The sequence below is a fragment of the Ochotona curzoniae genome, unplaced genomic scaffold (assembly GCF_017591425.1).
Source record: "Ochotona curzoniae isolate NIBS_2020 unplaced genomic scaffold, NIBS_Ocur_1.0 contig_64, whole genome shotgun sequence".
NCBI lineage: Eukaryota > Metazoa > Chordata > Mammalia > Lagomorpha > Ochotonidae > Ochotona > Ochotona curzoniae.
The window spans coordinates 51,216,688-51,237,973 of record NW_024466502.1 but is presented as its reverse complement, the minus strand read 5'-3'; the positions used below and the strand labels follow the sequence as shown (position 1 = coordinate 51,237,973).

Here is a 21,286-nt window from a genome sequence, read left to right as displayed (position 1 = left end):
TAGAATAAAAAAGTAAATAACTTTCTTTGATAATCCTTCATTCATAGCAATCTTTTACTCACCACTGGCATTCTTTCATAGGCACGGATAGAAGAAAGTCTGTCTAAAATAAAGAACATATGAGAGGATCTGTATTTTATCAGGCCTTTCTATCATTTTTAAAATATTTAAAAGTCATGTATTATTTATTTGAAAGCCAGAGAGATATGAAGAAAAGCAGACAGATATGTATCTTTCATCTATTAGTTCATTCCCCAAATGCCTGCAACAGTTGAGTCTTGGCCAGGCTGAAGCCTGCAGCCAGGAACTCAGTTGACCATACCCAATTATTATCTGACTCACCACCTGCTGCCTCCTAGCCATCAGCAGGACCCTGGAATCAGAACAAAAGCTGAGATTTTTAGTAAAAATAAAAAGTCCGTAAAAGAGGAAAAAGTGCAACAGGGTGTGCGCGTTTCTAGCAGCACAGTAACCACTGTATCTACCCCCTATTGGAGCATTCTTTTTTTTTTTTCTTTAAAATTTTAAGATTCATTTATTTATATTGGAAAGTCAGACATACAGAGAGGAGGAGAAACAGAGAGGAAACTCTTCCGTCCACTGACCCACTGCCTCTGCAGCCACAATGCCCAGAGCAAGCCAATCCGAAGCCAGCAGCCTCTTCCTCAACTGCCTCCCTCCAGGCCCAAACAGGGAGCTGGATGGGAGGAAGTAGGGCCGCCAGGATTAGGACTACCTACCACATGGAATCCTGGTGCTTGCAAGGTGAGGACTCTAGCCACCAGGCTACCACGTGGGGCCCCATACTGGAGCATTCTTAGGTAGGTCATAACACAAACCTGAAGGATTTCCACGGATTTTTTCCATTTTCTCTTGCAGAGAAATAATTTGTTTTTCTAGCTGATCATTCAGTTCAACTTGTGTTTCATAACGGGTTTTCCATTCCCCACCTGAATGAATTGGAGAAGAACTAAGATCATCTCAATGACTCTCATTTATTACAGTGACATGAATTAGCTCCATTTTACTCTTATACTTGACTTATTCAACAATACAGGTAAACCCTAAGGAAATGGTTTTAAAGAATGTTTTATATCAGATAGGATTTTCCAGAACATAGGGGCTAAACCCACAGTCAGGCTTCCACACGGCCAGAACTTACCACAACTATTGTCCTTCATATTCTTTCCTCCTAAAACCTTCCACCCATACCACTTTATCTTTTATTTCCTTGAGTATTCCATCATGAATTCCATTCGATGGAATATCAAGAACATATTCCTTTCCTTGGAACTAGAAAACATACATGTGAAAAACCCTAAACACTGCTTACCCTCCCATCCAATTTCCTATTCATTTTTTTTCTTTGGAAAAAGAACTCTGAAGTCAGTTTCATAACTATCACTGGTATGTGCTCTGTCTGTAGCAGATAACACTGTACATATATTAACTAACTGAATCCTCAATTTGAAAAACTTAACTATTTTACAAATGAGGAAATCAAGGCTGAGAGATTTTGAATAACATCAGACTCTCAATGAAACTGTTAAATATACCCTGACAATATGACACTAGATTTTCCACCACTGCCTGTACCTACAATGCATGATACACTTAAATAGCAGAACGGTAGAATTGTGACTTGCTGGAGAACTATACAACTGTAATATGAGGGGAAACGGTGGGAGAGGGGTAAGTGGATAGGGAGGAAGAGGAAGTACAGGGGGAATTGCTATATTTATAAAATCATATCATGTAAAATAATAATTTAAAAGAAGGATAAGCTAATCAATGAGGGAAATTTAAACCCAGTTTTATCTGACTAGAATATATACCCTTAAACTACTAAACTATAATAACATGTAGATATTTCTTTTTCAGCATGTTTCTTTCATTAAACCCTTTGGCTCTAAAGACCAAAACATTTTGTCTTGTTGTTCTAGAGGGGGAAAAATAATATAACTTAGAATGGAAAGGTCTTAGTTCAGCTTTAAGTGCCAAAGCTAACTTTTTTTTTTTTTTTTTGGGCAGGCATTGGGCAGAGGGTACAGGGCAAGAGAGACAATGTCTCTAACTGGAATATCTGAATTTCTGCCTCATACATGCTGAATCCGAGGGCTTTAACACACACCAGTACCAACCCCCTCAACTTTGATGCAGGGTACCTTACACCTTCATCTCAGTACAAATGTGATTTACCAAAGAAAGGGAAAAATGCTATCCCTAACGGAAATTAAAGTCACTATTCCAAATGTTTTATAAAGAAAAAAAAAAGAGTCCGAACACTTATTCAAAAGATACAATTAAACCAAAATAATTATTCATTAAAACATTTTATTGCATAAAAATAATGAGTTACGTAGCCTGCAGCCATGATGGACTTGCGTGGTTAATAATAAAGAAAATCCACTGGAATTTTTGATCTTTTCCAAGTGGATGCAGGCTCACAAGACTGGTGACTAAAAGCATCTTTCTTTTCATACAACAGCACTGGATTCCACAAAACATATCAATTTCCTAATTATCAACCATTTTCTTGTGTAAAAACAGGGCCACAATGGGCCTTACTTTTCCTGCCATAGTTTGTTCTGTGATTCTGTAATATTTTCATCATTCTTCATTTGCTGGTACAATGTGGTTATATGTATATGCCTGCTTTAAAATACAATTAGAAGCTAAAAAGTATGAGTTTTGAAACAGATTTGATTCTAAGGGGAAGTTTAGGAACATTTGAAACAGGCCTATATCTCTAGGATTGCCACAATAAATTTAACACCATGCAAAAAGTTACCTACCTTGAGCACAACAGAAGCCAAGCTAACATGCCTAAGATACACTTATAAAAAGATATTCTGAAAACACAGGTTTAAAAGATACACATTTAATATGGAACAACTGCATCTCTTTGGGGCTGGTGGGGAGGGAGAAGAAATACTCTGAACAATGCCTCCTTCCATGAAATCACTACTTCTGCAGCAGCAACACTGAAACAGTGAAATAAAGAAAAACTCAAGAGGCTTTACAATCAAAGCCAGGCTTTGGCTAGGCTTACTACAGTGAAAATAAAAGCAGCATAAAAATTGAATACCTGTAAAAATTTGACTCATGGAGGTTCATCAAGCAGGAGGAAATTGGGTGGGGAGTACCTTTCATGTGGAATTTTATTCTTGTTTTTGCAAGGAAACAATACAATACTGCTAACAATATCAAAAAGGTCCAATTAAGCAAAAATGCTAAGTTGCTCAATTGGTTATTCTTCTGCCTACAAGTATAGGCATCCCATATAGGTGCTGGTTCATGTTGCTCCACTTCCAATCCAGCTCACTACTTATGGCCTGGGAAAGTAGCAAGATGGCTCATGTGGGAGACCCCAAGGAGGCACCTGGCTCCTGACTTCAGATTGTCTCAGCCCTGGCCATTGCAGTCATTTTAGGATGGAACCAGTGGATGGGAGATCATTCTCTATGTCTACAAATCTGCCTATGAAGAAAAAATATTTTAAAAAATTTAACTCAAGTAATATACTTTAAAGGGTTAAAAAACCAGCTTAATTGGTAGAAAACTGACTCCATGTCTTGTGATGCTACACAAAATATCTGAGATTGCATAATTCATAAGGAACAGAAATTCAATTTCTTGGTTTTGACAAGGTGCTGGCATTTGGTCTGATGAGGGCTTGCTTTGTTCCTGCATTCTCACATAGTGAAAAGCAGAAAAGCAATGTAATCATATACTACCCCAGCTGTGGACAACTGCCGAGGTTGCCTTGTACCTCGCTACACTTAGCTGGCAGACATTCTGGGCCTGGTTAATGCCAAATATGTGTTAACTATGCCAGTATGCCAGCATAGTTGCCTATTTTTTTTTTAATTTGAATCAAATACCATGGGAGACTGTCTCATTATGGTCCATAATCCCAATAAAAAAGGAGGAACCCTCGTGGCCTAATCACTGCTTCAAGGTCCCACTTCTTAATGCCATCATATTGCTAATACCTAGAATTTGGAGGGAATGCACTGAAAACATGGCACCCTACAAGGATTTTAATGAGTCAAATGTGTGTGCTCACTGAATATATAAACATCAGAAAAATGAAATTATGTTATTTTAAAAATACTCAGGAAAAGAAAAAATATTTCAACAGAGGAAGTAAAAAGCCGACTGTGGCACTGTGCCTGGCAGAAGGGATGCAAAACCCCTATTGCTAACCAGCAGTAGGACTAGTCGGGAGACAAAGAAACAGTCAGAGCCCTAGAGTATGTCTCCAGTCATGCCGCAGAGCACAGAGCAGGCTGTCCCACCCGGAGGGCAGCATAAGGGAATGACCGTTGGAGAAAGAGGTCAGATTAGAGGTCTGGGACTGCTTCTGGGTAGAAATGACTGTCACAACACCAAGAGAAAGCGGGAACTGCATTCCAGGAGAACATGAGCTATATCTACCATGTCAAAACATAAAAGAACAAGCATGTAAAAAGCAGAAGGAAACAGTAGCACAAAGTGTGTCTCTTCTTGACAAAGCTGCCTCTCCCTCATTTAGGCAATTTCATAAAGGAAGAAACAGTGTCTGGAATTTCATTTTAGGTTTAAGTCATGTCTATCACTTATCAGTTTATTTGATTTGGAGGAAATTCTTACCTTTTTTGTGCCACAACTTCTCATCTGTAAAACAAGGATAATTAAAATTCCTGTCTTAGCAGACACTAAGAGGATTAATTAAAATATGCAAATGTTTAGAACACTGCACAACATTGCAAAAAATGCTATAAAATTAACTGCTGTTGTTCAATATCCTTTTCACCATCATCAGTATAAAAATTTCATCCCCAAAGTGACACTTTACTGCTACGAATAACACATAAACTACTGATTCTATTTTGTTAAAAAAAATTCTCTGCTTAATAGGCAACAAATTGTATCTTTCCATTTCGAATTTCTTTGATTGGAAGGCAAGCTGGCTACTTCTCTATACACAAGAATCATCTTTTTATGCCCTATTCACATTTATCTTTTGGTAACTTCCTGTTTTCTAATTTAATTGTAGAGAATATATAGTGAAAATCCATGGCTTTTGTTCAATATCTTGCTTACTCACAGCTTCCTCATAGTGCTATTCGACTTCTCACATGGGCTATTCATTTTGAAGTCAACTCTAGTTTTAATTTTTTCAATTGTTATTTTATTACTCTTATATTAAGAAAGCTGTCATTATATATAAAGATATGATTCATAAATACTTTCATAACTATTTTTAATATGCTGAACTATAATCCATTTTGAAATGCTTACATTAGGTATGGAGTGAGGAGCTAAATCATTTTTCCAAATACAACAATATTAAAAAAAATGCTTACTCAATAACTCATCAACTAGCAAACACACAAAAATCCCAAGAAAACAATACTGATAATTGGCTCACTGACTAATACCCTGCTAGAAACCCTTTCCCAAACTGGATAAAATTCTTGTTTTGGTGGCAGGGAGAAGAGACAGCGATTAGAAAGTGACAGCTTTACTGTTACTATATACCCTCCATGTTTATATCCTCCCTGCCCCAAATTCACATGTTGAAGTCCTTGCCCCCCGTGTGACCATGTTTGGAGATGAGGCATGTGAGGTGATGGTAAATGTTAAGGTCAGAGACGTCAGGTCCCGAATCTGCAGGAAGATACATCAGGTCGTGTGTGTTCTCTCCTCCCTCCCTCACTCTTTCTCTCAGTCTTTCTCTGTCTCTCTTTACCTTGGGAGGACACAGTGACATTGCCTGATTGGAATGCACAGATAGGGCTCAGTAGCAACTGAATCAGTAAGCACTTTGTTCTTTGTCCTCCCAGCCTCCAGAATCCACTGTACAAGCCACTCAGATGGTACAACTGATACTTGGTGCTTTTCCATTTTAGTGTATGGTACAAGTTTTGTTTGTAACCCATTTCCTGCAAATTTCACAAATGGAAAGCCTTATCCCTCAGTTTCTACAATAACATAACCGAGAGAATTTTTTTACAGCTTTATAAAATGGTTTTAATAAACTAGGATCTCTTGGTGCAGTCTACATTCTTCCTGTATCTGACCCCATGTCCTGGCCTGCAGTCTGATGTAGCTTTTTGCTAACGTGCACCCTGACAAGGCTTGTGTCTCTGCCATCACTTTGGAAGACCTGGATTGAGTTTCAGACACCTGGCTTCTCCCTGACCCAACTATGCATGTTGTGCGCATTCTATTCTGGAGGGTGTTAGCAGATGGAAGATATTTTCTTTCTACCCCTGTGTCTCTCTTCCTCCCTCTCTTACAAATACAATGAGAATAAATATTTAAAACAATTCTATTCTAATCTGAGCTGAATTAATTGAAAAAGTTTTCACTCTGTAGAGGAAGATCAAAATATTTGGTCAGAAATATCTTCGAAGGCAATACCTTCCAAATGCAGGACAGGACACTAGGAACCTTAAACACTTAAACTGGTCAGAAGAGGCATAAGTTGTTTTCTTGTGTACTACGTTCAGTAGCAGCTTGTCCTATCATCCATTACAACCTCTTTTTAAATATGGTTTGTTATTGTAGCACTTTAACAATAAAACTAGAACAGTTCCAAACTGCACATACTGTATGAAGCTTGTCCTCTGAATGGGTTTCTTATTTCTGTGGAATGTCGTATCTTATAACGCCCTGTAAATAAAGATTAAATTCCACCCTTTTATTTCCTTCAAAAAAATTTTTAAGATGTTTTTGTACCAAAATAATTTTTGTCATTGTCATTGTGTACTCCCAGGAACTTTTTTGAGTACTCTAACATTTTTTTCACCAATTGATAGAAAGGGAAACCATGAGGTTTTTACTCAAACTCAAAATAATACATTTTAGTTTCCACTTGTGACTTTAAACCACGGACCATGGATTTCTGAATGTTATGTTTTTCCTATTGGCTAACGGCTGGCATGCATTGTCTTCCCAGCAGATTCTCAGATGCTCAGGGCTTAAGTGTAGCCACATATATTTACCCACATGTATTCTTCCAGTGGAAATCTCCTGAGGTCTAGCCAGCAGAAGGATAGCCCATTAACTATAAGAAAGTTCACAATGAGATTTTTCCTCTTTTGTATGCCATCCACCAACACAGATTCTCACAGCCTCAATAAGTCATGATGTGAATCTACAAGTTGTCCAGTTTCATTTGATTCTAGAGTTCCTCTCTGGTATAAAATGTGTTAAGTTGAATATGGAGAGAATTTAGAATCAACTGATATTATTCAGTTATAAATACAGTTTCCTGTTAGCTCTTCATATTTGTTGTACACACTTTTTATCAATATACTGTTGATATTTTAGAATTGGGATGAAATTCTAAGCAGAATCATTTTAAAATCCTATTTTTAAAATGGTTGGTAATGATTATTATTTTTTATTTGAAAGGCAGTGTGACAAAAAGAAAGGGAGAAAGATAAAGAATCCTTCCATCTGCTCATTCACTCTCTAAATGGTAGCAACAGCCAGTAAGCTCTGTAAGAGGTCAGAGTTAGAGGCCCCGGACTCCATCAGGGTCTCTGGGTGAGTGCAGCCCACACTTGAGCCATCTGCTCTTTGCCAGGTTACTTAGTAGGCAGCCATAACAGAAGCAGAGCAGCCAGGACTCAAACCAGCATTATAATATGGGATACCAAGGTTTCGATAAGCAACTTTACCTGTGGTGTCATAATCATGGTCCTTGTCATTTTTTTTTAATAAGACTTCTTCTATTACTCTATCCAACTCTCCGCTTTACTAATATATTATTGTTTCAACATATGCTCTGAAGTTTAGATATTAAATTATACAAATAGAAAGTTTTACTTTGATCTGTGTCTCATGGCTATTACCAATTTGTTTCAAAGTTACTGCCTAATTGGAATTTTCAAAACTATTTACATTAAAGATGTCTGTTCATTCATTTATCTGAAAAGCAAAGAGAGGGAGAAAGGGAGAGAGGGAGAGAGGGAGAGAGGGAGAGAGATAGATAGATAGATAGAGAGAGAGAGAGAGAGAGAGAGAGGCAATCCCACTTGCTGATTTCCTCCACAAATGCCCTCAGTATGTAAGCCAGAAGAGCCAGGAATTCAACCCACGTCTCCCACACAGGTGTCAGGAAGCCAGTTAGCATCCGCATTAACAGGAAGCTGCAGTAAGGTGCCAGAGCCGGACCTGAATGTAGCTACTTCAACCTGAGAAAAGAGCATTGATGCCATTGGTCAAAAACCATCACCAACAGTATCGCATTTTAGTGGTGGGGTTAGGCAACTTACTTTTTTTTTCTCCTAGGAATGAAAATGCCTCTACTAATTCATCATTATGTATTTTGTCAGTTTGAGATAAATGGAAATATTCTTTTCCAAATTTATTAATGAGGAAAATCAACTGATTTTTTTTATATCTTTAAGATTTTTATTTTATTTTTAAAATCTTTATTGCAAAGACAGATTTACAGAGAGAAGAAGAGACAGAGAAAAATATCTTCTATCCACTGGTTCCCATGTGGCCACAACAGCCAGAGCTGAGCTGATCTGAAGCCAGGAGCCAGATGCCTCCTCTTGGTCTCCCATGCGGGTGCAGTGTCCCAAGACTTTGGGACGTCCTCTACTGCTTTCCTAGGCCACAAGCAGGAAGCTGAAAGGGAAGTAGAGCAGCCAGGATACAAATTGGCATCCATATGGGATCCCAGTGCATGCAAAGTGAAGACTTTAGCCACTCGGCTACAGCTTCAGGTCCCCAAATTTTAACAAATAAAATTTATTATTTGTTGAGGCAAAGTTTTTTTTTTTTTTTTTAAGTTTGATGTAACAAAGTGTTACTAACTGCCAAAGAGGTTTGGTAATAGGAACTAGCCTATAAACAAAGAGTCAAAAGAGGTTAAAGGGGAGGTCCAGGATGAATATTTATATGTATATTGTCAGTATATAGGTGGTCTTTAATGCCATATTAAAGAGAAGATCATCCAAGTAGGGGTGAATATATCAAAGACCATTGAAAAGACTAATCCCTTGCATAATTCAAATTTTTAGAAACTGGAAAGATAATGACTTGATGAGTGTATGTTAGGGAGGAAGACGAACAGGAGAGTCTGACTCCTGCTAAAGGACTGTATTATTGTAACAAATAGGGAAAACTTTGGGGAGCGTAAGTAGGGAGGGCACAAGAGGAAATCTCTGAGCCTATGGAAATAAAATTTTAAGATTAAAAAAAAAAAAACAATAGAGCCTCACAAGTCAAATAAACAAAGGGATTCAAGTTTGATGTAATCAACTGTAGCAATGCTGCTAAATAAAGAATGATGGAGTCTTAGAACTGGCACTGAATTTAGCAAATAGAAATCACAGTTAAGCTTGATGAGAGCAATTTGACTCTACTGGAGGCAAAACTTCTGATTGCATTGGATTCCAAGGAGAATGAACCAACCCTTTACGTACTGGGGAAGGTTTATTCATTTACACCCATGGATAAGTCCATGTTCCAAAGCCTGAGTACACGTACAAGGCTCACTCTACAGACGAAATAAAATTGAGGAGCAAAGCTAAGTTTTAAGAAGGGGGAAAAGGGGCTGGTGCCATAGCTCAACAGGTCAATACCTTTAGAGCCAGCATTCCATTCGGTCACTAGTTCTTGTCCTGAATGTTCCACTTCCCATCAAGTTTCCTGTTTACAGTCTGGGTAAGCAGCAGAAGATGGTCCAAGTCCTTGGAACTCCTGTGGGAGCCATGCAAAAAGCTTCTAGCTTCAGGTCAGCTTAGCTCTGGCTGTTGTGGCCATTTGAGATGTGAATCAGCAGATGGAAGATCTTTCTCTCTCTCTCTGTAGATCTGCCCTTCAAATAAAATTAGATAAATCTAAAAAAAAAAAAAAAACCATAGAAGAAGGGGAAAGAAGGCTAAAAATAGGGATTTCACTTCAAAATGCTTGGATTCAAATTCCAAATACAGTACACACCACCTCTATACCCCTGAGAAAGCCAGATAGAATATGTGTCAGTTTTATTTATTTTAAAATGAAGTAGTAATGTTTTTTAAAGGTTATTTTTAAGTTTTCATGTTTATTTTTAATGTATTTAAAGCTTTACACAAATATTGAGTCATAATTAAAATCAAAAAATAGTAAAAGGGGTACCTGAACACTATCTTTCTTTGTTGTTTATCCTTAAGATAATGAAATTCAGATTTAACTAAAACATAAAGCCACTTTTTTCTGCTTATAATTCCCTGTGAATCACAAAGGGCTTCAAGAGGCCACCCGGAAGAATGTGAAATCCTTTGGAGTTGTGATTAAGAACTAATCCAGTCACAAGCCAGATTAGATGAGGCAAAAATAAACCAGAAACAGTGTGAACAGAAAAGTGTTCTTCTAAAGAGTTTTGCTGAACATGAGGCAATGAAAGAAGATGTAATAGAAGGAAACGGTTTGTCATTTTTGTTTCCTTACAGAAATCCTCCATGTTTGTTTGCTGTTGGGAATGATCCAGGAGTGCAGGGAAAACAGATGGGGCTGTAAAGGGAGGAAAGCAGGGCTGCAGCGATGCTGAAATAGCAGAGTAGAAGTCTTATAACCATAAATGGAGGGGTAAACTCAAGATTGGAACAGGAAGGAAGAGCAAGCATGAAGATGCAGGTAGGAGGAACGCCTTGTTGGTAGAAACAAGCGGATGACTTCTGACTGAGGATGACAATGGGGAGGTGGCAGACACGAGAGGAGAGTGGAGACTGTGAGTTATCCGAACAATGGAATGTACTCAAATTCATCACTTGTGCATGTGTTCCCTTTACATGTGGAAATAAAAATGAATTTATTTTCAAGTCCTTTAATATTGCTCCATTTCCTTTTATGTAAGTATAAATTCATTAGCTTCATTAGATTGACTTATGGATTTATCTCCTTCACAGACTTTAATCTCACTTCCAATCATGGCTGTGTATGTTCCATCTTTATGGACTGTCTGATTCTCTTGCCTAGTGGCTTTATGCTTAATGCCAGCTGACACACTGTACTTTCCAAAGATGATCACACTAATACATCTCATCCCCTATGTTGCTCTGTAATGTGAACTGGACAGCAGATGCTACTTCACCACCTCCTCTGATCTGTGAGTGTTTCAACAATATAATACAATGGCAGCGCTGGGGAATGGCCCTTAACTGCTCAGGATTGTTCTACTTCTGCCTCTGGAATTCTTGCTGTTGGAATATGTCCTTTTAAAAACCAATGAGGTTGCTGTACAAAGCAAATGATAATAGAGGTATTTATGATAGGCAGGCCTGGTTGGACAACCAGCTAACAGCCAGTACCAACTGCCATTCTTGTGAGTACGACATCTTAGGATGAACAGACCAGTTGAAATTTCAGATGACAAGCCTAAGGCAATACCACACTGAGACCATATGAAGGCTCCTAATTGAAAACCATGCAAGATGAATACAGTCAGTTCACCAAATTATTAAAGATAATTGGCTGTTGGAACTATGGGTTTATAGAGTGGTTGGCTACATGGCAGCATACAGACAGAACCATTTTGATTGCTGATATAGACAGCAAATGTTACAGTATCAGTAATAATGGTAGATAAGCAATCTAGGATCAAATCACAGCCTTGTCATTTCCTGCCTTTATAGCTCAAGTTAATTAATTTCTAAATATTATTTTTCCATAAGTGGGGCTGATAATATCTACTTCACTTAGATTTTATTAATTATTAAGGAAACAACAAATTTTCTGCAGTTCACCTTAGACTTAGCTTTGGCTTGATAAGCAAAGAACTTTCTCTCCTACTACTCTGCTGACTTTTCTTTCTGGACCAATGGCCAAATCTTCCTCATAAGAGCTGTTGATAGTATGACTCACTGAGCAATGTTTTATCAGGAGGCATAGTTACGGCTTTGCATGTATATCCGTGAACATGGCTTAAGTGTTTTCTGTAATGGGAGACGTTCTGGAATTCCAGCTCTCTGTCACTGCACTTGGTATATGTGCTCAGTCTGTCCCACGGTACCAGCTGTATTACAGAGGTGGAGGTTAGGAAACTGCTTCAGCCTTTGGGACAAAGCAGTGATTTCTAATCTATCACTTTTTGTAACTGAAAAAATGTAGTTTACTTCTGTAGTGAGAGGGAGGAAAGGAATGAGGACAGAAAGTGAAACAGAGAAAGAGGGAAAAAAAACTATCTTCTATCTGCTGGTTCAGTCCCCAAATTATCAACTGGTTACAGGCAGGAAGACAGAAGCCTGAAAATCCATCCTGGTCTCCTACATGGATGATGGAGTTAAATAGCCCATTTTGCATTGTCTTCCCAGGTGCATTAGCAGGGAGCAGCACTGTAAGCAGAGCAGCCAGCACTGGAGCTGGTGCTTGTGTTGCATGCTGCGGCTTAATCTGATGAGCCACAATGCTGGCCTATCTCATCAAGCTTTAATGGAGCACTTACAAAAAAGTGGTTATCAATTTCTCATATGCCTATTCCAACCCTTTCTGTTCATGACAACAGTATAGATAGGTATAAGAACCAAAGTCCACTCCATAACCCCGGTACATTACTACTGTTCTTCGGCACTCAGTTCAAGTGCACCATTGCCTGAAAAGGCGATCTTTATGCTCAAACCCAGGCTGCTTCAGGTTATCCTTCCCCAAGTTCCCACTTCTATTTAGCAGAAATTATATTCTTTAGCAAAAATATATTCTAATTTCAGAAATTATATTATACTTCTTACATTCATATGTTAACTTTGACACTTTCTGCCTAAAGTCAGCAAAACCTCTTTAAAACAGGGAAAAGTTTTATACCCCAAATTTTGATATATGGCAATATCTCCAGGAATACTTGTGGAACAAAAGTAAAAGCTTGTGCATATTATAAACAAGAATATGTATTATGGGGATGGTGCAATGGCTAAATGGTTAAAATCTCAACTTGAAAGCACCAGGATCCCATATTGCCATCAATTTATGTTCTGCTTACTCCACTTCTTATCCTGCTCCTTGAGCTTGTGGAGTGGGAAAACATCAAGGATGGCCCAAAACCTTGGGACCCGGCACCCACGTGGGAGACCCAGAAGAAGCTCCTGACGCCCAGCTTTGGACTCACTGAGCTCTGGCTGTTGCATCCAATTGTGGAGGTGTGAACCAGTACATGGAAGCTCTTTCTCTGTCTCCCCAATAACAATAAATAAATCCTTAAAAAAATGTGTGTATGAGAAGCAGATCTATTAAACCCGTACTCTATCATAAACATTTTTTTCTGACAAATAGCCAAAGCTTAAACACAAATTTTAAAGTTATACCCAAAGGCAGAAGTTGAGATAAAAATATATTGTTTACATTGAAAAGAAAAAAATGATGCTTTATTATTTACTGAGGAAGAAATTAATATATCAATATAACTTAGCAAATTTTGACTAATTGATGAACACTTTGAACTTGTAGTATATAGAAAAATTATGCAATAATAGGTTTGATGTTCAGAAATACCAACTTTATAATACATTACTATTAATGCAATCAAAAAGCAACATTAAAACCCTAGTAGTAGTATTCAATAATGCATAATTTAATGCACTATCAGTATCAAGGTAAAGTGAACAATAATTTTTACTTACATACCTTCATTATCATCACTGAGTTTAGATTCCAGTTCTGCTATCTTGTGTCTTATTTCAAGCATTGAGAGTTGTACAATATCCCTGTTATTAAAACATATTTATTAATTAGGAGTCAATTGAAAATAACATGACGAAATGATATATAGGCACAGGGACACAAGGACTAGGGCTTTCCCAATTGCTATATGAGGTCATTACCAAGGAACTGAATTGAAAGTGGAGCAGCCGGGTTGGAATTGGTGTCCAAACTGGATGCCACTGTTGCAGGCAGAGGCCTAACTTGCTACTATACCATGGTGATAGCCCCATACTTACTCTTTCTTTTTATTAAAGATTTATTTATCTATATTGGAAAAGTGGATCAGATTTACAAAAAGAAGGAGAGACAAAGAAAGATCTTCCATCTGCTGATTCACTCCCCAAATGGCTACAACTGCTGGAGCTGAGCCAATCTGAATCCAGGAGCCAGGAGCCTATTCTGGGTCTCCCACATACATGCAGGGTCCCAAGGATTTGGGCCATTCTCCACTGCTTTCCCAGGCCACAGGCAGGGATCTGGATGGGAGGTGGAGCAGCTGACACAAACCGGCACCCATATGGGATCCCAGTGTTTACAAGTGAGGATTTAGCCATCCAGTCATTGTGCTGGGCCCAAACTATTTACTTTTAACTTAAATATATGACCCCAAAGAATTTGACTGACTGCTTCGTTAGAACCCACCAGTTTGAGAGTTGAAAATTATTAGGTAACGGAACAGTTAGGGCAATAGGTAACAATAAACAAAGAGGAAAAAATAAACACCTAACATATACACACACGCTAAAGATTTATAAAAAGCATGCCAGATATTAGCGATTTAGGCTATTTGTGAATAGAACAAAAATTCTCACAGCATTAAATGATGCTGGAATCATTATTCAGTAAACATTTTTGAACACCTTTTGTGTCCAATGCTAAGTGTTGAAGATGCTACAGTGAATAAACAACCAGAATAGTTATAATAACTTCCACCAAATGCTTACTACCAGCCAGTTAGGTGTTTTATGATACTTTTCACCCCATCCCAGCAACAGGTTTTAGACAGGCAGGAAGTAACTATTTGCATTCCAATCTTGAGAGTTGAGAAAGCTGAGGCTTAAAGCGATTCAATCAATACAAGCTAATATTTGAATTCATGTAGGATTTTCTTAAAACACTGCTATAAATTTTTATTGCCTCTAAACATAGTGAACTACCTTTACAATGATCACCATTTGGTCTAAGATCAAGAAACCAGTCCACAATGAAAACAGCTCATTCTCCTAGATGAAAGTATAGTCTGCTATTCCACATGCAGGAGAGAAATTCTTAAGGGCTCTGTGGATATGGTTGGCAGTATCTTAAAAAAAAAATGTTTCAAATACTTTAAAAATTAAGGGTTTAAAAAACACATATGAAGAATTTCATTGAAGCAAATTGTCACCAATTCTGAAGTTCTGTAAGGATGAAATAAATGCATAACTAAGTAAAAGCTTTGGAGTTTTACACAGAAGCCATACAAAGAAATGTAAGTTTTAAAAATGAAAGAGGGCCCCGCATGATGGCTCAGCAGCTAAATCCTTGCCTGGATTTAGCTGGATTTATCCTGGGTGAGATACACCCAGAATCCCATACCAGAGCCAGTTAATTTCCCATATGCTCCACTTCCCATCCAGCTCCTTGCTTGTGGTCTGGGAAAGCAGTAGAGGACAGCCCAAGGGCTTGGGACCTTGCCTGTGCATAGGAGACCCAGAAGAGGCTCTGGCTCCTGGCCTCGGATAGGCTTAGTCACGGCTCTTACGGCCATTTGGGGAGTGAACCAGGGGATAGATCTTTCTCTCTGTATCTCCTTCACTCTCTGTAAGTTTGCCTTTTCAATAAAAACAAATAAATCTTTAAAAAGAAAATATTAGACTTCTGAAAGGATAAATGAGCGTGATTGGATGATATACAATATGTACAATAATACGTAAGGTAACATTACATGGTAGCCCTTAAATCTAAACAATTTAATGTTAGATTTGTAAAAATAATTTGAAAAATCATGAAAAAGCTAAAAATAAAAACACTATATGATCCGACCATCCCACTACTTTGTATCTACATCCAAATGCTATAAACCAATATGTCAAAGAGATAGCTATGCTGCCAGGTTTTGTATCTAAGGTCAATCAGGGGCCATCTGTGGATGAATGGATAAACAAAATGGCATTTATACACAGCGGAAGGTTCTTCAGCCCTCAGTCAAGGAAATGCTGCCACGCAGAACAACACAGACGATGCTGGAGGACATTAGGAAATAAGCCAGACACAGGACAAACACAGCATGATCTAGTTTATGCGAGGAGTACACAGATGTCAAACTCATCGCAACAGTAGAGATGAGTAGGTAGGTGAGGGCACTGAAGAGATGCTGTTTAACGGATAGATAAGAGGAATGGGTTCAAGAGATCTAGTGTATAGCACACTAATTTCAGTTCATAGAAATCTGTGTATCAGATAAATGTTCAGCCCCTTAAAATGATAAACATGGTGCTGGAATTGCTGTGTAGCAGGTTAAGCTGATGCCTGTGACACTGGCACGGCATATAGGCATCTGTTTGCATCCCAGTGCTCGACCTTCAATCCAGCTCTTGCTTGTAATGTGCAAGTGTTTGCTTCCCTGCCACTCACATGGGAGACCAGGATGAAGCTCCTGACTCCTGGCCATTGCTGCCACCTGGGGAATAAAACTGCCAAAAGATGATCTCACTGTCTTTCCTCTACTCTTTCACTCTGCCTTTCAAATCAAGTAAGTCTTAAACAACAATAAACATAGGAGAAAATACATATGAAATACCTTTAGTCATTTCACACAGTGTATACATATCAAAGCATCATGCTGCACACAACTTTTTTTTAAAAAAAACAATGAACTTTTTAGAGGCATTGTGGTGTCACGGTGGATTAAGCTACTGCCTGTGATGTAGGCATCCCATATGAAAACCACTTGGAGTTATGGCACCTCTACTTCTGATCCAGCTCCCTCAGAATGCTCATGGGAAGGCAGCAGATGACACAAGTGCTTGGGCTCCTGCCCCTTTCACCCATGTGGGACACCTGATGGAGCACAGGGCTCCTGGATCCAGCAAGGGATTACAACCAATTGCCATTTGGGGAGTGAACTAGCAGAGGTATAAGACCTGTGTGTGTGTGTGTGTATGTGTATAGCTCTGCTTTTCAAATATATAAATCTTAAAGAGAAAAAAAAGTAGCCATGGGGCCAGTGTGGTAGCACAGCAAGTTAAGCAGCCACTTGCAATGATGGCAGTACATACGGTCAATGGTTCTAGGTCAAGATGCTCCACTTTCAATCCAGCTCCCTGAGAATGGCAACGCAGTAGAGGAGAGTCCAGGTGCTTAGGCCCTTGGACTCACAGGGGTGACCAAGACCAGGATGAAGCTTCTGCCTCCTACTCTGGCCTGGCCAAGCTCCCAGAACTGCAGCCATCTGGGGAACGAACTGGGAAACAGAAGGTCTCTTTTTCTTTCTATCCCTCTTCCTTTCAAATAAATGAATATTCAAAAAGTTAATCTTTTAGAATACAAAAAGCTAACTAAAAACAACTCTACCAAAAACTGATCCAAATATACTTTGATTAGCAAATCCGATTATCTGTACAGAACAGATTCAAGTAACTTAAAACAAAAATAGTTCACACATTCCTAATGACTCATGTTCTGAAGATAAAAAGAGCTGCAAAATAAGTCTAAATTTTCTCTGACAGTTATGAATAAAACCCGTTACACACGATTTTAGGATTATACTAGATAATACACATCATCCAATTTGGTCCTTCAAGCCTGCGACCTCCACGGCTGTGCTGAGCGGCAGGAAATGGCAGGAACCCCAGGAGGATGCCTCCCCCAGGAACCCCAGGAGGATGCCTCCCCAGGGCGCGAGCTCCCTCACTATGCACACAAGGCCGCGCGCCAGGAACTCACTTCAAGTGGATTTCTTCCAGCAACTCCAGTTTAAGGCGGTCAGTGCTCACACCATCGAAGTTTTCCACCCCACCCTCCCCCATAGCAGCAGCTCGGGTCAGGGCAGGCCTGAAGGGACACCCACGGGCCGGAAGGAAAGCGGCCTGAGCAGCTTGCGGGCTCCCGGCAGCCCCGGTGCGTCACGTGGACACGTCACAGGGCCTCGCAGCGACCGCCTGGGGAACGCCCATGAGACCCTGCGCCTGCCAAGACAGGCAATTGCTGTCCCGCTCCATTCTGGGGGTTCACTTGGCGCTCAGCAAGCCTAGATGGGTTCCTATACCAGCTCCCGGTATCTGCCTGGCCCGGCCCAAGAGGCAGCCATTGTACAGGTGAACCACCATTTGGAAAGGTCTCTCAGTCCTTCAGATAACTAAATCTCCAACCAACCAAGCAAACAAAAATTACTGCCTGAATTACCTTTTCGTCCCTTCCTGTCTGTCTGCACTTGTCTTCCCTACCTTCTTCCCTTTTCTTCCCCTCCTGTTCCTCTTTCCGTCTGCCCTTCTCTTCCTTTCCTGTCCATCACCCTTCCCTTCCTTTCAATCGTCACTTCCCATTCTGTACGTTTTTCCTTCTTAACCCTTCCCTTCCTTCTTCCCTTTGCTTCCGTTCCTGTCCATCTTCCCCTCCCTACCTGTACGTCTTCCCTTCCTTCTCTTCTCTTCCTGTCTGTCTTCCATTCTCGTCCCTTCGGATGAGCTTCCTCTCATATACCCTTCTCTTCGTTCCTTCTTCCTTTTATTCCCTTCCTGTCCGTCTTCCCTTCTCTTCCCTTCCTGTCCATCTTCCCTTCCTTTCCTTTCCGTCTTCCCTTTCTTCTTGTACGTCTTCCCTTCCCTTCCGCCTTCCTTTCCTGTCCAACTTCCCTTCCTGTCCAACTTCCCTTCTCTTCCTGTACTATTTACCTTCTCTTCCCTTCCTGTCCGTCTTTCCTTCGCTTCCCTTCCTGTCCATCTTCCCTTCTCTTCCTTTTCTTGTTTCCTTTTCTTCCCTTCCTGTCCGTCTTCCCTTCTCTTCCCTTCCTTCTTCCCATCCTTTCCTCTCCGTCTTTCCTTCTCTTCCTGTACGATTTACCCTCCCTTCCCTTCCTGTCCGTCTTTCCTTCGCTTCCCTTCTGTCTTCCCTTCTCTTCCCCTCCTGTCTGCCCTTCCTTTCCCTTGCCTTCCCTTCCCTTCCAGTTTGTTTTCCCTTCTCCTCCCTTTGCACCTGTTAATTTCTTTCACTTCCTATCCATCTTACGTTACAATCTTTCTGTCTTCCCACCGTACGTATCCGAATTTCGTTCCCTTCCCTTCTTTCCTTTTCTTCCCTTCCTTCTTCCCTTCTCTTCCCCTCCTGTTCTTCTTTCCGTCTTCCCTTCTCTTCCTTTCCTGTCCGTCTTCCCTTCCTTTCCGTCTTCCCTTCCCTCTTGTACGTCTTCACTTTCTCCCTTTCCGCCTTCCTTTCCTGTCCATCTTCCCTTCTTTTCCCTTCCTTCTTTCCTTTGCTTTCGTTCCTGACCATCTTCCCCTCCCTACCTGTACCTCTACTCTTCTCTTCCCTTCCTGTCCGTCTTTCCTTCTCTTCCATTCCCTTCTGTCTTCCCTTCCCTTCCCTTCCTGTCCGTCTTCCCTTACTTTCCTTTCCGTCTTCCATTCTCTTCCTGTACGATTTACTTTCTATTACCTTCCTTTCGTTCTGACCTTTTCTTCCCTTCCCGTCCGTCTTCCCTTCTCTTCCCTTTGTTTCTGTTCCTGTCTTCCCCTCCCTTCCTGTCCTTCTGGCCTTTTCTTCCCTTCCTGTCTTCCCTTCCCTTTTCTTCCTTCTTCCTTTATCTTCCATTCCTGTCCGTCTTCCCATCCTTTCCTTCCTGTCTTCCCTTCTCTTCCTGTACTATTTACCTTCTCTTCCCTTCCTGTCCTTCTGGCCTTTCTTCCCTTCCTGTCTGTCTTCCCTTCTCTTCCCTTCCTGTCTTTCTGGCCTTCTCTTCACTTCCTTCTTCCCTTCTATTCCCTTCCTGTCTGTCTTCCCTTCCGTTCCTCTCCGTCTTCCCTTCTCTTCCTGTACAATTTACCTTCTCTTCCCTTCCTGTCCGTCTTCCCATCTCTTCCTGTACGATTTACCTTCTCTTCCCCTTCCTGTCCTTCTGACCTTTTCTTCCTTTCCTGTCCATCTTCCCTTCTCTTCCCTTCCTTTTTTTCCTTCTCTTCCCTTCCTGTCCATCTTCTCTTCCTGTACGATTTACCCTCTCTTCCCTTCCTGTCCATCTTCCCTTCTCTTCCCTTCCCTTCTGTCGTCCCTTCACTTCCCCTCCTGTCTGCCCTTCCCTTCCCCTGTGTTTTCCCTTCCCTTCCCCTGTGTCTTCCCTTCCCTTCCTTTTTTCCCTTCTCCTCCCTTTGCACCTCAGTTGATTTCTTTCACTTCCTGTCCATCTTACCTTAGAATCCTTTTGTCTTCCCACCGTATGTATCCGAATTTCATTCCCTTCCTTTCTGTCTTTCCCTACCTATACGTTACCCTTCTCTTCCCTTCCTTCTTCCGTTATTTTCCCTTGCTGTCCATCTTCCCTTCACTTCCTTTCCGTCTTTCCTTCTCTTCCTGTACTATACAACCTCTCTTCCCTTTCTGTTCTTCTGGCCTTTTCTGTCTTCCCTTCCCCCGTGTTTCCCTTTTTCCTTCCGTGCTCCCTTCTCTTCCTCTCCTGTCCGTCTTCTCTTCCCTTCACTTCTGTCTCCCTTTCCCTTCCTGGTTGTTTTCCCTTCTCCTCCATTCACATATCTGTTAATTTCCTTCGTTTCCTGTCCATCTTACCTTTCAATCCTTTCCATCTGCCCCTCTTCACAATTCCGACCCTCCTTCACTTCCTGTCCATCTTCGTTTCTCTTCCTTTCCTTCTTTCCTTCCCTCCCACTTCTGTTTGTCTTCCCTTCTCTTCCTTTCCATCTTCCCTTCCTCTTTTATGTCTTCCTTTCTCTTCCAGTTTGTCTTTCCCCCCTTTCCTTCCTGTTTTCCCTTTTCCTTTTCCATCTGATAATTTCCTTCTCTTCCCATCCATCTTACCTTGCAATCCTTTCAGTCTTCCCTCCTTTCTTCCCCTCCGTACGTTCTGACTTTCCTTCCCATCCATTTTGTCTTCCCTTCCCTTTCCGTCTTCCCTTCTCTTCCTTTCCCTTTTTCCCTTTCTGCCTTCCTTTCCTGTTTCCCTTCTCTTCCCTTCCTTCTGCTGTTTTCTTCCCTCCCTTCTTCTTTCTTCCCATCCATCTTCCCTTCCATTCCCTTTTGTCTTCGCTTCAGATTAGCTTCCTGTTTTCCCTTCTCCTCCTTTCCTGTTTCCCTTTTCTTCCCTTCCTGTCCATCTTTCCTTCCTTTCCGTCTTCTCTTCTCTTCCATCGTCCCTTTCTTTCAGTATTCTCTTCGCGTCCTATCTTCCCTTTTCTATCCTTTACTTCATTTCCATCTTCCTTTCCCTTCCTGTGTCCCCTTCCGTCTTCCCTTCCCTTCTCTTCACATCTGTTCCCTTTTCGTCTTCCCTTTCTTTTCCATCCTCCTTTATCTTCTCTTCCCTTCCGTCTTACCTTCCCTGTGTTCCCTTCCATTTCTTTCCATCTTACCCTGCCTTCCCTTCCCTTCTTTTGTGTCTTCTCTTCCCCATTCCCTT

General features: G+C 40.5%; 1 protein-coding gene across 5 annotated transcripts in view; it reads right to left on the bottom strand.

The window, feature by feature from the left end:
- The window catches only part of CCDC169 (coiled-coil domain containing 169), a 48,942-nt gene extending 31,178 nt beyond the window's left edge, over positions 1-17,764 (bottom strand). The window contains exons 1-6 of one of the 5 annotated variants that reach the window (XM_040991072.1): positions 17,608-17,758; positions 13,606-13,685; positions 6,601-6,663; positions 4,636-4,659; positions 840-950; positions 63-103 (exon numbers count right to left, since the gene is read on the bottom strand). In XM_040991072.1, the coding sequence (XP_040847006.1) occupies positions 63-103; positions 840-950; positions 4,636-4,659; positions 6,601-6,663; positions 13,606-13,685; positions 17,608-17,690 (402 nt within the window). In that variant the 5' untranslated portion in view covers positions 17,691-17,758. Of the gene's footprint in view, positions 1-62; positions 104-839; positions 951-4,635; positions 4,660-6,600; positions 6,664-13,605; positions 13,686-17,607 lie in introns of all 5 variants that reach the window. The other 4 variants (XM_040991075.1, XM_040991076.1, XM_040991073.1 and 1 more) reach the window with 4 other exon arrangements.
- Between the last annotated feature and the right edge of the window lie 3,522 nt (positions 17,765-21,286).